A 15,254-nucleotide genomic window follows, 5' to 3' on the forward strand; every position below is an offset into this window, starting at 1 on the left:
GTTATAAATCCATCCCTTTGAAGTGAAAGGCAGACAGGTCTCTTAGAAGAATCTCTAGCACGTAGTTTAAATAGGAGCATTGTTCTGGCCACCAGGGACCCTCCCCATTTTGAACAGAAACATATTAAGGATTACTTAAAGCCAACTGATGGATAGTATATGCAGATATGGGAGACTCTTGGTAATGACTCAAAATCAAGTTATAAAAGAAGGTCTATTACCAATGCACACAAATATGCTTCACTTATGAGATCCAATCCCCATGGAAAATCACAGCAGGGAGAGAAATGGTTCACGTGCCATGAAAAATATATGCATTTCAGACCTTCAACAAATTAGAACAATGGTCACAAGTTTGCTAACTTGAAAAGGCCAATCACATTAGATAAATGATTGCCAAGCAAGTAGATGGAAATGACTTTGGAATCCCCCCCCCCCAACAGATTGTGTACAAACTATACATCAAAATCAACTCAGACTTTCCTCTTGCAAACCTGCTTGGAAATAAGTTCTAATGAACCAGAAGACTTTCTGTCAGATAAAGGAGAGGAAAGGAAAGTAACTTGCACACTGAAAACTTTCACATACTTTTTTTAGGAGGTAATTTAATTATTGTTTGATTTTATGCTAATGTTATGTATCTGATGTTAGCCGCCCTGAGCCTGACTTTGGCCAAGGAGGGTGGGATATAAATAAAAGTTATTATTATTATTTAAATTACAGTACCAATATTATTATTAATATTGTTATTAATAGCAATATCTTCATTTTCAGTATGCAAACTACTTTAATCTATTTGACAGGAAGTACAGTATATTATCATACGATGTTGCCACAGCTTGGTAGGCCAACGGATGTGAATATGGTGAGGACAAAGGCCTTCCATGGCCTTCCCTTCCATACACACATGTTCTGGATATGTGTGAAAAGTCAGGCCTGATTCTTGTGTTAACTGGGGTCACATGGTTGAGACCTGCAGCTGAGTGCTAACCTATGCATTCACTGCTTGCGTGAATTTCCTACTTTTATAGCTACTATCTACACTACTGCCATGCATGCATGTGCACTGTGCGAATCAGAGCTCAAGAAGGCGCTGAGTTATATATGAACATCTGATGTTGCTGACTGTAGAATCAGAGTTTTGGTCCATCTGCACCAGTACTCTCTCTACTTAGACAGGCAGAGAATTTTCAAGTTCTCAGCGTCCACCCACCCAGTAGACCAGGCATAGGCAAACTCGGCCCTCCAGATGTTTTGGGACTACAACTCCCATCATCCCTAGCTAACAGGACCAGTGGTCAGGGATGATGGGAATTGTAGTCTCAAAACATCTGGAAGGCTGAGTTTGCCTACGCCTGTAGTAGACTTTCTATTTGTGATTGTTTTGAACTGGGCACGTCAGGGCATTGTTTTGAACCTGGCACCTCCCACATGGAAAGCAATCCTTCTCCCCTCCCGAACTGTGCCCTATGGGTGCTTCTAGCTGGTCAGTTTGATTTCTGTGGCTTTTTCTCATTTTGGGTCCTTTTCATCACCCTCATGGAGCTGTACATTGACCTGGATGTTCAGGCCCTTTGTAGCTTAAGGCAAACACCACCGCGACACAAATGACAGGAAAAGGAAGACTCCATGAGTGGGGTTTGGGAGAAGGATAAGCAGGAGTGGAGAGATTTGCATAGGTCAAGAAAGGCCAGTGAAACATCTGTTAGTGGTAGCTGACATGTGTCAATTTTCAGCGCTCATTAAATTCGTATTAATGCTGAACTGTTCTTAAAGCTCCCAAATGCATCTCATGGCTGCCGCGTTCTCCAAATCGAGTGGTGATGACTTTTCAGAACTGTGCCATGCCTGTTTGCTTGCCAGTGGCATCTGACCTGGGGGTCAGGATTCTATTTAACCCTTCCTTGTAGGTCAAAAGACAAATTAATCTGGTGAGAATTGAATTGGAAATGAGGTGTTTAAATAACAGGTGTTCCATTAGTAGGGTAGCTGCGAAGCTGAAACGTGTATGCCTTTTTCTCCCCCTGCCGCTCTGCTTTGCTGGCTGCAAAGATGCCTCTGGGGAGAAAAAGTCAAGCTTAAGTCATCCGAGATGGAAAGTTGCTGCAGGGAACAGAATGGAACAGGTGACTAGCTCAAGAATATCTTGCAGATTTATGGCAGCCAACGTCTCTCATACTTCTGCTTCAGCATATTTGCAAGCTATTTTTCTGGACTTTGGTGGGCAAATAACCGAACAAATGCAAGGACCACACTTACCTCCAGAAAGCTTAGAAGCACCCAAGAGCTCTCACACAGAATTAATGAACTAACCCAATGCACGTCCACTCCAAATCAGATCATGCATAGTTCACGGGAGTTTACTCCTTAAGTAAGTAGGATTGCGGCCTTAGTGTTATTTTCTTTGAACAGCAGACCACCATGCCAGCACACATCACAAACGGATTTTCTAACTTTGCAGAGCTTCAAAAATAATTTGCTGTGATGTGGCCTGGTGGGCTGTTGTTGGAGCAGTGTGACTCCAGAGACTCAACTGGGCATGAACAGGTAATTGTATAAGACACTCCAGAGTTTTTCATAGGACTCTTTTTCCTTTAGAGTTGGCTCACTCATGAGAATTCCATCATCCTGCCCAAACCATTGCATTTCTTGGTCTTCCCTGTTGTAGCCCCATTCCCCAGCCCCCAGGGCTGGTTTGCAGCTGTTTTCGAGTTTGCAGTGCAAGTGAACTGATTGTAGTCTCACCTGATTTAGAGGTGTGGTTTTTACCGAGTATGGAAGGGTTCCATTGCTTACATTACTTTCCAGTGTGAAGGTGCTGCTGGTAAGCAAGAGGAGGAGAGGGAGGCAGCAGGGAGGTTGGCACAGTGTGGGTGCAGCAGCAGAGCCAATCATATGCTCCTGCCACTGCACTTGCACTGCACTGACCTTCCTGCCGCCTCCCCTGCTTTTGGTTATTGACACTGACCTCCATGTTAGGAAGCCTGGTAAAACAATGCAACTCCCCCCTGCCAGCCACTGCTATTACTGAGTAGGGCTAGGTGACAGCACTTTTGCATGGTTTCACTAAGCCTTTCCCATCCCCATTCCTCATAAAATCTATTTAAAAACAAGTTCTGTTTTAATGCATATTTAAAAGTATAGCTAACAAACAATTCCATTAAAAACAGCAAGCTTAAAACATACAATCCGAATCTCAATAGGACAGCCGGCTAATAAAATTTAGGAAAACACCAACAGAAACCCCAGCAACAGCTTATGTAAGAAAAGCTTTCAATTAAAAGCCAAAATGAGTTTTTAAAACATTCTTAAAAGCACGAACCAAAGGAGGGAGCCATTTCTCTGTTAAAAAGGAATTTCATACGGTAGGAAACACCACTGAGAAGTCCCTATTCAAGATAAAAAGTAGGGAAAAAACAGATAAAGGAAATTTGAACAAGTAATACTTGTAGTCAAAGAGTTGTGAATAAAAGCACTACAGTGGTACCTCGGGTTACATACACTTCAGGTTACAGACTCCGCTAACACAGAAATAGTGCTTCAGGTTAAGAACTTTGCTTCAGGATGAGAACAGAAATCATGCTCCAGCGGCCCGGCGGCAGCAGGAGGCCCCATTAGCTAAAGTGGTGCTTCAGGTTAAGAACAGTTTCAGGTTAAGAACGGACCTCCAGAATGAATTAAGTACTTAACCCGAGGTACCACTGTATCTACATTTTCTGCAGAATCAAATAATGCTACACTTTTGCTGTTGCTTGTCCTTTTGTCTATTGCACAAAAGTGGCATTGAAGAAAATCTTGGCATATCCTGGAATTCTTATTTTTTTCACAATTTCTCCTCCTTACTTTTCTCTTTCCCTTTAGAGGATGAAGATGATGAAGAATTGGTTGAACCAAAAGCACAGAATGACTCTGAGATAGAAACTCAAGAAAAGAAGCAAGACGTGAAGGAAGGTATGTAGATTTGGACATTATTGAAGCATCTACCAAAGACTGCCATGCGCAGTGTGCTAATACATTCCAACAGCTGAAGTGAAAATTACTGTTTTCTAGGATTTGCTTTTAACATTGGTATTGCATTGCTTGTGACCTCTGCAGACCTTTAGGGCCCTTATGTCTAAGAATAGATGTACAGTCCAGCCCTAAATATTTTGAGTTCAGCTAGACTTCTTTCCTAGTACACATGTTTAGGGTTGCAGCCAAAGAACGGTTAGAGGAACGCAGTCTTGACGCATTTTTACTTGGACAGAAGTCAAGAAACCCTTTGCAGAGTAGCGGTTAGTGTCAGATTAGGATGGAGAAGAGTCAGGTTCGAATCCCCTTTCAGCCATGAAGCTCACTGAGTGATCTTAGACCAGTCATTGTCCCTCAACCTAGCCTTTCTCACAGGGTTCTTGGGAGGGTAAAATGGGGGGGGGGGGAGAGTACCATGTAGACTAGCATCAGCTCTTTGGAGTAAAGACAGGATATAGATGTAATCAATACAGACATTGTTCTACTGAGTTCAGTAGGACTGACTCTCAAGGGTTCCCCAGTGGCGGTGACTTAGACATAGGGAGGTCAGCTAAGGAGGCATCCCCCCTGTGTCATCCAGTTGTTTCCCCCCATGTATATGTTGGGGGCTGAATAGCTACAAAAAGAGCCTACCCTCCTTGAATAGGCTCTCCACGTAATTAAGAACCCTGGAAGTTCATGGTTCTAAATCTTATGGATGCCTATTTGAGAGGGGGAGGGGTGAGCTTCAGGAATGGGGAAACTGTGGCAGGGGGATATCCCAATGGACTCACCCCCCTCCCCTCCCCCTCGCACAAGGGTAATTACATGTGGGTAGGTGGAAAGAATGAGTGAACAGGGCTCAGGGTGCATTGGAGACTGGGGATGGTCTGTAGTTTAGTGGCGTGCATGTTTTGTGTATAGAAAGTGGCTAGATGCAAAGGGCATCTCATTGACCACTGTGAGAGCAAGCTGCTGGATAAGATGGCCCATGGGCCTGATCCAGCAGGCTTTTCTTATGCTCTTATGTTCCAAAGAAGGCAGGACTCCTGCGCCTTTGACAGTTGATGGATCACAGGAAGCGGCTGTGTACTGACCATCGGTCCATCTAGCTCAGTATCATTTAAAGTGACTTGCAGTTTCTCTCTAGGGTTTCAGGCACCCAGGCATATGCAGAGATGCCAGGGATTGAACCTGGAAGCTTCTGCAGGCATAGCAGATGTTCCACCATTGAGCCATGGGCCTGATTCACTAAATGCAATTGGTGCCAGTTAACACCTATGACTTCCATTTCTACACAACTATGTGGGTTAAACCACAGAGCCTAAGACTTGCCGATCAGAAGGTTGGCAGTTCGAATCCCCACGATGGGGTCCCTGCTCCTGCCAACCTAGCAGTTCGAAAGCACATCAAAGTGCAAGTAGATAAATAGGTATCGCTCCCGCGGGAAGGTAATTTCAGTGTGCTGTTCTGGTTTGCCAGAAGCGGCTTAGTCATGCTGGCCACATGACCCAGAAGCTGTACGCCGGCTCCCTCGGCCAATAAAGCGAGATGAGCGCCACAACCCCAGAGTCGGCCATGACTGGACCTAATGATCAGGGGTCCCTTTACCTTTTATGAATGGTTCAGAAGACCTTTCCTCTTCATCTCGCTGCCATAAAAAGCTTCCAGGTCCAAGTCCTGACATTTCCAAAGGTTGTTGTTTTTTTTTAAGGTGACAGGTGATGTGAAAGACCCCCACCTGATACTGCAGAGAGCCATTGAGAGACTGGAAACTATACTAGGCCAGAGGGACAAATTGAACAGATATCAGGCAGTTTCCTGCATTCCCTACTTTAGCCTTCAACACTAGTGACTAGGGTGGAGGGGCACTAGTGAAATCCATCCATCTAAACTGACATTTAACAAATTTTCCCCACTTTGGCACATGCCTTTGTTACCAGCAGGCTAAGCAAGCAGGCTTAAAGGTAAAGGTAAAGGTACCCCTGCCCGTACGGGCCAGTCTTGACAGACTCTGGGGTTGTGCGCCCATCTCACTTAAGAGGCCAGGGGCCAGCGCTGTCCGGAGACACTTCCGGGTCACGTGGCCAGCGTGACATCGCTGCTCTGGCGAGCCAGAGCTGCACACGGAAACGCCGTTTACCTTCCCGCTAGAAAGCGGTCCCTATTTATCTACTTGCACCCGGGGGTGCTTTCGAACTGCTAGGTTGGCAGGCGCTGGGACCGAGCAACGGGAGCGCACCCCGCCGCGGGGATTCGAACCGCCGACCTTTCGATCGGCAAGCCCTAGGCGCTGAGGCTTTTACCCACAGCGCCACCCGCGTCCCCAAGCAGGCTTAGGAAGCAGCAAGAACAATGCCGTTAAATACGGTATATACACTGTTCAATTTTGGTTGAGATCTGTGTCATGTTTCCTCCTGTTGCCACATAAAAGCAGCCCTAATTTGGATATCTCTGGAAGGCGACATTGTGGATTATGCGCGAATACTTTTAAAAGCCAAACTAAATAGACTCCTGAAAGATATATATTTATTTTAGTGGGCTTTTTCTCGCATGCTTGCAAGCGCGCCCTTTGTATACTTTTGTTGTTGAATTTGAAGGAGAGCCATAACTAACATCAACTCCTTCTTTGTTATAGTTTAGTCTAGGAAAAGTGCTTCATGTTGCCCCTGGCTCCTCTTCTTGTCTAGTCAAGCCAGGTCTGAGGCAAAGGGTAGCTGGATAGGGTGGTTTTTTCGGGCTTTCGATAGTAACCGTTTTTGAGGAACTCAAACCACAGAATTCTGAAGGAAGCACGGTTGTTGACTCAGATATGACGGCACTTTGCGAGAGTGTTAATATCATAGGAGGAGGAGGGAGGGAGAATGAATTGAAACTGACAGCATAAACACTTAAAAGGCACTTTTGTCATTCTGAGGAGACAGGTGAAACGCCAAATGTCCACTAATTGCAGCGCTCCTAATGAATTGATTGCAAATTAAAATAGAACCATTTGTGGCTTCTGTTATGAAGGCCTGAGCTCATTTCATATGAAGCAGCAACCATAAAAAAAAGATAGATGGGTTGTAGCTCAGTGACAGAGCATTTTCTTTGCATGCAAAAAGTCCCAGATTCATTCGCCGGCGTCTCCAGGTAGGTCTGGGGAAGGCTTTTGTCTGAAACCCAGGGAAGCTGCTGCCAATCATTGTACACGCTGATCTTGATGCACCAGTGGTCTGGCATAAGTGTAAGGCAGCTTCCTGTGTTTCTCTGAGCATGTGCAGAGTGCCTTTCCTTCAAGACTAAGCAGCTTTAGCTCTGGAACTATTGGAATTGCTACATAGCCCAAGCCACACCATTTCAGAAGCAACCAACTTCCCCCCCCCTGCTCACATTAACTCTGAAGTCAGTTCCAAAGAGTTGAAGGGAGCTTAACCCCCAGGCAACTGTGAATAGGACAGCAGCCTGAGCATGTGAAATAACTAAGGGAAAATACCAATACCAGGAGTCTTCCTTACGAAGGTTTGCATTTTTCTCCGTTCTCGTTTTTATCGCATAATCACATTTGCTTCCCTCATACAATCCCTTCCTTTTCTGACTTTGTAACCCTCATGCGTGCTTCATGGAAGTGATTAAAAACATGTTAGAGGCAAAACAGGAATTTAGACTAACATTTCCTGTTGGTACTGGGTTTTCAATGCTTATTCAGAATTAAGGGCTTTCCTGCAAATTAGTATATAATGGGTTAAATGCATGTTTATGTTGGCATAAAGTCCTCTGGTTTCTTTTCTTTTTTATGCAAAGCAAGAGACACTATTCCCCCCCCCCCAACTTTTAAAGAATCCTTAATAGATATTATAGCGGCGCCATTCACACTTCTGTATAGCAGTTGAAGCCTGTGTCAGCACTTCCATTATGAATCTTGTTTTTGAAGGATTTTATAACCCAGCCATAAAAATTTGCTCTGGGCTAAAAACTGGTTATAGCTCAGGGAGCTGAACTTTCCTTTCTTTTTCCTTTTTACTTAAAAGAACCTCGGATCGTTCAAGTCACACCAACATCTCATTTTAAGAAGCAATGTGAATAAAAATGCTATGTATATGTGCAACTTTTAAAAAGAGCACATTGTTTTTTTCCTAGAAAACAAAATACTAATTAGTAACACTATGTAACTCGCTAGCCCATCCTGCCAACACAGTTGCTCTAATAAATCCCTAAAACTGTTGAATCCTCAATCTACATTTAATTTTAGCAAAGTGAGCAGGACTATTAATATTTCTGGTTGATCTGCTTGAACACGTCCGGTTGATTGTGGATGAGGGTCCTGACTCAGCATTTAGTATCAAAACCTGGCGGCTGTACAAGGTGGGTGAAGTTGATCTGACTCAGCTCTGCTCAGCTGGGTATTTGATGCAGGATCAGTCCAACCTGGAAGTTTGGAGTCACCATTACCCCTAGGAATCCTATCTCCTTTACCTTTTTGCTCCAGTGCAAGACTTGAGGAATTGTACCCAACACTGGACCAGAAAGACAGGTGCTGCTTGCTGGTATACCACCCAACCTGCTGCCCAGGGGCACCCTTACACGAGGTGGCAGAGGCAGTCTCAGGCGTGATGTTGGAGGATCCTAGCACAATCATTCTGGGAGGCTTCAACATTCACACCGAGGCTACCTTGACTGCACCAGCCTGGGACTTCATGACCACCATGGTTCCTGGACAGGGAGAGCCTTGCCCTGCTGGTTCATGGTAACCTCTAGACTGGACCATTGTAATGCATTCTGCATGGGGCTGCCCCTGAGGCTGTTCAGGAAGCTGCAGCCAGTGCAGAGTGTGCCAGACCTGTTTCTTTGAGGGTGACCTACTTGCCAATCAGAAGGTCGGCGATTCAAATCCGTACAACGGGGTGAGCTCCCGTTGCTTGGTCCCTGCTCCTGTCAACCTAGCAGTCAAAGTGCAAGTAGATAAATAGGTACCACTCCGGCGGGAAGGTAAACGGCATTTCCGTGCGCTGCTCTGATTCGCCAGAAGCGGCTTAGTCCTGCTGGCCACATGACCCGGAAGCTGTACGCCGGCTCCCTCGGCCAATAAAGCGAGATGAGCGCCGCAACCCCAGAGTCGTCCACGACTGGACCTAACAGTCAGGGGTCCCTTTATCTTTACCTTTACTGCAAACATATATCACCAATCTGGAAATAACTACACTGGCTATCTGCTACCGAGCCTGGTTCAAGGTACTTGCACTGACTGACAAAGCCATATACAACTTGGGCCTGGATACCTCAAGGAATGCCTTCTCTCATATAGATCTGCCCTTTTGTTGAGATCTACCAGCAGAGTTGGTTTGGCTGTGGCATCTTTGGCAACATGGCAGGCGGGAGCCTTCTCAGTGGCGCCATCCAAACTTTAATCTCTCTTTTTCTCTGTGACATGGCAGCACCATGAGACAGCAGTCCAAGACCTGGTTAATCACCCAGGCTTTCAGTGGGATCTAATGCCAGCATTCATGTTTTTTAAGTTGGCTAATTGTGATTTATCCTGCCTTTAAAAAAGAATAATTGCACTGTGAATTTTGAAACTGTTTTAGTTGTAGCCCACTTTCAAATTGCTGTCGGTTAGAACTCTTCTAAATTAATAAAGAAGAATGGTAGCAAAGTCTCAACAAGTGTACAAAAAACTACACTCGGTTCTTAGACTCCAAGACAATGCAGCTTTACCCTTCTTTTTGTTTTATATAATTATGTGTGTTAGATACATTTATAACACCTAGACTAACTACAATCTGATATTTTCAAATATCATGTAAATTCTGGGTTGGCATAGTGCTATCTTGTTCTCTCTTTTTTAGAGCAATGTAATAAATGGGTCTTCTGGCTTTCTTTCTCATTTACTTTTTGCTACACTGTCTAAAACAATTATGTTTTTGTGTTTATGTATAGCAGATAGTTCCCTGTGGTTTTTGGCTACATATTGCATGCAGTCATTGCTCCAGTGAAATAAAAGGCTGTTTTGCCAAAGTCTTAAATAGGACCTGGATTTTAACCCATCATATTTTATGCTTCTGTTACAGCCTCTGCTTATATTTTAAAAATGGGTGAAGAATTGCAAACTTTTTTCTACCTCCCACCCCAAAGCTAGGCTAAGGCTGCAATCTTGTTCTCATATACTCAGGAGTAAGCACCATTAAACACAATAGAACTTCTTCTGAGTAAACATAAGAATCCAAAATAACCACAAGATAACATCTACTGTAGATAGGGATAGAGGAGGTATTTTACCCAGTCTGCATTTAAAACCAGATCTATCAAATTTGCACTTCCTGAAATAATACACAAATTGAAACTTAGCCAGCCTTCAAAATTCACACTTGTCTGAATTTTGTGATGCAGTTCTCCAACCAAGCATTGTTTGCATAAATGCATATATTAAGGGAGAGGGTGCTTAAAAATGAAGATATTAGTGGAAGTAACATATAAAACCACACCATATCAGGGAAAGTTACTTTTGTACTTTAGTCAAAATTATATATAAAACGTATTTGTTAGGAGAAATTAGCACTAAAATGCTGGTGAATTTTCATGAGGATTCCTTTTTTTAAAAGAACTGAATTTAAGTTTGGAAAAATGAGGGAAAAAGAGAACCAGAACTGGCAGGTCATTCCATCCCTAGCAGTAGGGTCACCTGAACGAGCATCAGGAACCTATGTGGCTCTCCCTTCACTTCTGACCATTGGTCATACAACACAGTAGAAGGAGGAGAAAAGGAGAACCGAAATGGCTGTGATCTCTTCTCTTGGTCCCTGTGTATTCATACTAAGCCATGGTTTGACATTGTACAGGGTTGGGGAAACTTTTTCAAGTGGGGAACCTTTTTCAGCTTGAGGGCCACATTCTCTGTGAGTCCTATATCAGTGGTGGGTAGGGCCAAAAGCGCAAAAACCGAGTGGAGCAATGGCTGTATGAGCAATTCACTTTGTATAGTAGGATATATTCCATGCAGGCAAGCAAGAAGTTTGATCACAATTCAGGGCCTTTGGGGAGCGCCTTCCAGGAGGGCCAGTCAAGGCCTATAGAGAGGTGGTGTGGCCTAGGATGAGTCCTGAGGGTTGGACAGAGAGACCTAGAGGGCTACGTTTGGTCTTCAGGGCTGAGGTTCGCCATCCCTGACTTAAATTTGTCTACCACCCTTCATCCTCAGATCTCAAGGCGATTCATAACATAAAATTACAATATAAAAACCACAAAATACATAGTAAAAATAAGAGCAACAACAAACCAAAATGATACAGATAGGTAGCCGTGTTGGTCTGCCATAGTCAAAACAAAAAAAAGTCCTTCCAGTAGCACCTTAAAGACCAACTAAGTCAGTTCTTGATATGAGCTTTCGTGTGCATGCACACTTCTTCAGATACACAGTGTGTATCTGAAGAAGTGTGCATGCACATGAAAGCTCATACCAAGAACTGACTTAGTTGGTCTTTAAGGTCCTACTGGAAGGAATTTTTTTTGTTTAAACCAAAATGATGTTCCTGAACCTGGTAAAGAAAAGTCTTGGGCAGTTTTTTTGTAAGATGAAGATGCCATCTCAGTTCTACAGAACCTTTGTCATCTAATAAAATCTCCTCTACTTCCTCTTACAAGCTGAAGACTGGAATTTTTCCACCATGCCTAGGAACATTTTTTTATCTACCCCCATTTTAACATCCATTCTGAGTTCTGAGGAACTCAGAGAAATCTGAGGAAGATTTCTCATTACTTTGTGATGTTTTAGTTGGCTCTAATAAAGCCATTTAAACCTATTACCCTACTGTTAACTTTTGCACACACCCCTCCCAGTATGGACCAGTATGGTTACCTGCTATTTTCTTGTGTGCTTAAATTGAAAGGTCTTTTAACACTGCCAGAAAATTGGGCCTAGAAGGTTCCCAGTGGGAATAAGGTTCCATCGTTATGGGGTTTCCCCAAGAACTCCACTCTACCTTTTTGGAATAGATGCATCTCACAGATGTTCATAGAAAACGATAATCTGGGTAAATCTTGGAAAGTGCTGCCTTCTTGCTGTATGCTGCTTTTCATTTCATTTTATTGGCTTGTAAACTTCTACACAGAAGGCATTTTATTTTATTGCAGCAGAGGGAAACATAAGGGACCAGAAAACAACCCATCATGTTCAATCATCTCAGGAAGTGGTGAGCATAAGAGAAGAAAGTTGTGTGCTCTCGTGAAGTAGGCATGGATCTTTTCCTCTCCAATGACATCTGCTAGAAATAGCGTCCCAGATAGGGATCTCTCCCAGCTCCACTTGGAGAGTTCCAGGATTGAACCTGCAACCTTCTGCGTGAAAAAGACTTGCTCTACCACTGAGCTACATTCCCGCATGTGTTTTTGGCCCTTAAGATCCTGGCCTAAGGGCCCCTCCAGATGCCCTTTTGATTGAGCGTTTATGATTATCTGAGCTCATGGTGTTACTGGAGATGATATTCGCAATCAGATTTTCAATACCATTTGTACTTGCAGAGGTTCTGGAGCAATCACACTGCTTCATTTGAAATAGGTTTGTGCCCTGTAGTTTCCTGCTTAAATTCTGTAGCTTTCCAAACCACATATGTTCTGCACTTTTTGTTGCACTATAGCACAAGTATGTCTCCCCGCCCCCCAGGGGAAAGCGTCACAGAACAACTGATAAAGCAGTATGATGTGTGTATGATCCAGTATAAAGCCACCACTAATGTGCTATTATTGTGCCAGTGACTTGTTACAGAAAGAGTACACATGCAAAAAACCAAATGAACCCTACTCTAGAAGGCTCCCATGTCTTCATGTTAAGAAACCTAAATACAGTGAAGTAAAGCATGCCTTTTAATAGGCTGAGAACGTTTTTTAAAAGCTTCGGTTGAAAATGGTCTTTGTGTTAAAAGAGCATTTCTTTGTGAAATGCCGTTTAATGCTTTTCCAAGTTCAGTTTTGCAACATACATCCATCAAAAACGTTTCCTGAAATCTGAACGTGGGGTTTATTTTATTTTGGATCCTAAGTATTTTCTTTTCCGGAATAATAAATATGCACGATATAGGCTACCTTCTGTATAGAGGCTGCATTCTAAGATTACGTAGCTGTCCATTTAGAGAGGATTCAGAAGCGATTCTTTAGAAGGAAGCAAACCACTCGACCCTAACAACGTTGCTATGACTTTCATAGGAATATTTCCTTTCTTTCCTGAAGACTTTGTTTAATTCAGTTGGAGATATTTAAATCCTTGTGGGCTTAATGCTGCCAATATGCTTTTGTAAGCTCCTCCCAGGGAACTGACAGAGGAAGAAAAGCAGCAGATTCTCCACTCAGAAGAGTTCCTTATATTTTTTGACCGGACGATACGTGTGATTGAGAGAGCGCTAGCTGAAGATTCTGACATTTTCTTTGACTATGGTGGCAGAGATGTGGAAGAGAAAGATGGGTCAGTCTTTATTTTATTATTTTCAACATGATAAAAAGCAAACAAACAAATAGATACTATTCGTGTTAGAGTGGGAGGGAAGAGCCTTTTTCAGTCCTAGGCACACACATTCCCTCATGGGCAGACTTCCTGGGGGGAACCATATGCTAGTAGTGGGTGTGGCCAGAGACGAAAGTGGGTGTGGCCAGTGTCAAAAGTATGCTATTGTCCTGCCATGCAAAAGCCAGAGGTTCCTTCACACGGGCATCCACATCTTTCCATCCACCTAGGCAGGCAAGAGGCATTCTTATAATTCAAGAATAGGTTACAGCCAGGCAAAAGCAGTCAGGGAGGGTTCAGAGTAGGGCCTTTGAAGGGAGGGCATGGCCTGGGGTGAGTCTTGAAGGTCATATGGAGAGCTATCAAGAGCTGCATTCGGACTCTAGGCCTGACATTGCCCATTTCCATGGCAGAGTGTCAAACTCCAGTAATTTATACATTTTAAAGACCGATAATTAGATTAAGCTGTGAAATGCATTCTTCTATATCGAACCCTTGTGTTTCTTATCCATGTATTTATGAAATTTATATAAACCACCTTCCTGCCAAGGCACCCAAGATGTTTTATGGTTGAAAACGTTGTGGCAGTGCAGTATTGTATGCACAATAGATAGCTGCTATAATGTGTGAGAGCATGTATAATATGATTCATCTGTTCACCCTTAAAGTTCCTCTTCCAGGGATAGTTGGCTTAATGTGAAGCTTCTAGTTACAGACAAAAAAAAATTAATCTTTTAAGGTGGGCTTGGCTCCACATTGGAGGTGGTTTCTACAGCCCTGGGTTTAGCTCCAAAATATGCAGTGGAATACCAACATTGAGGGTCTCCAGAGGGGCAGCGGGAAATATTTTTACTGCCCTCTGCTACCTGCTGGAGGTGGTATGTTTTCAAGCTTCATTCATGAAGCCTACAGTATGGAATGTCTTGTTAGGTTGACTCTTACTCACAATTAAAGTCAGGTGCAACAAACTAAAAAAAGAGACAACTATGCAGGTGCTTTGAAGTGTCCAGTGTCGCTTCAGGCCTTCTGCCACGTGGGTCAATTATACGCCTTGAATAATGTATGTGGATTTGACTGGGGACAACATGAGGTATTGGTCAGGCACAGCATTGACACAGTAGGCATACACTGACACAGGGATTTACTATGTTAATGTTAATTTACTATGTTACTATGTTAAAGAGGAAATATTTTTTGCCATTCCATTTTTACTTCAGACAAAATAGTTTTCAGGGTGGGCTGCAGAGAAGACACAGTCTTAAGATGTCCCAAGACACTAACTAGCTAACGAAACATAGTAGGGGAAATAATTTATTGGAAATCTTTTAAAACAATTGGCATTGTGCAAAGTGAGACCTGGGCAAAGTGCCCTGTGTTGGGTCCCTTCTTATGTTTGATCCACCATTTTAATTTCCCACAATGCCCTGGAGGATCTGACATTATGAGTTTTCCAGGGCGTTGTGGAAAATCAAAATGGAGGCCTGCAGAACCAGCTGCCAAGTGTTGAGAGCCCAGGGAAAGAGTCATCTGTGGTGGGCACAAACTGGGTCACTGGAGCCTCAGCATCTGCCTTAGCATGCCAGCTGCTGACGCCAAGGCTGGAATTGTAAACCAACCACAACTTTAACTGTAACTCTTTTTCAAACCCATACAGAGATGTCCAAGCTGGAGCTAACCTTTCCTTTAACCGTCAGTTCTACGATGAGCACTGGTCTAAGCACCGGGTTGTCACTTGTATGGATTGGTCCCTTCAGGTAAGATTTGTGTTTACAAAAGCACACCAACTTTGGATATA

General features: G+C 43.5%; 1 protein-coding gene across 10 annotated transcripts in view; it reads left to right on the forward strand.

Annotated features, from left to right (window-relative positions):
- The window catches only part of DYNC1I1 (dynein cytoplasmic 1 intermediate chain 1), a 230,124-nt gene that overhangs the window by 116,528 nt on the left and 98,342 nt on the right, over positions 1-15,254 (forward strand). For all 10 annotated transcript variants that reach the window (XM_083705284.1, XM_083705288.1, XM_083705290.1 and 7 more), the window contains 3 exons: positions 3,862-3,951; positions 13,258-13,420; positions 15,114-15,213. In XM_083705284.1, coding sequence (XP_083561410.1) covers positions 3,862-3,951; positions 13,258-13,420; positions 15,114-15,213 — 353 coding nt within the window. The remainder of the gene's footprint in view (positions 1-3,861; positions 3,952-13,257; positions 13,421-15,113; positions 15,214-15,254) is intronic.

Source organism: Podarcis gaigeae (assembly GCF_964106915.1).
Source record: "Podarcis gaigeae genome assembly, chromosome: 12".
In the NCBI taxonomy this organism is placed as follows: domain Eukaryota; kingdom Metazoa; phylum Chordata; class Lepidosauria; order Squamata; family Lacertidae; genus Podarcis; species Podarcis gaigeae.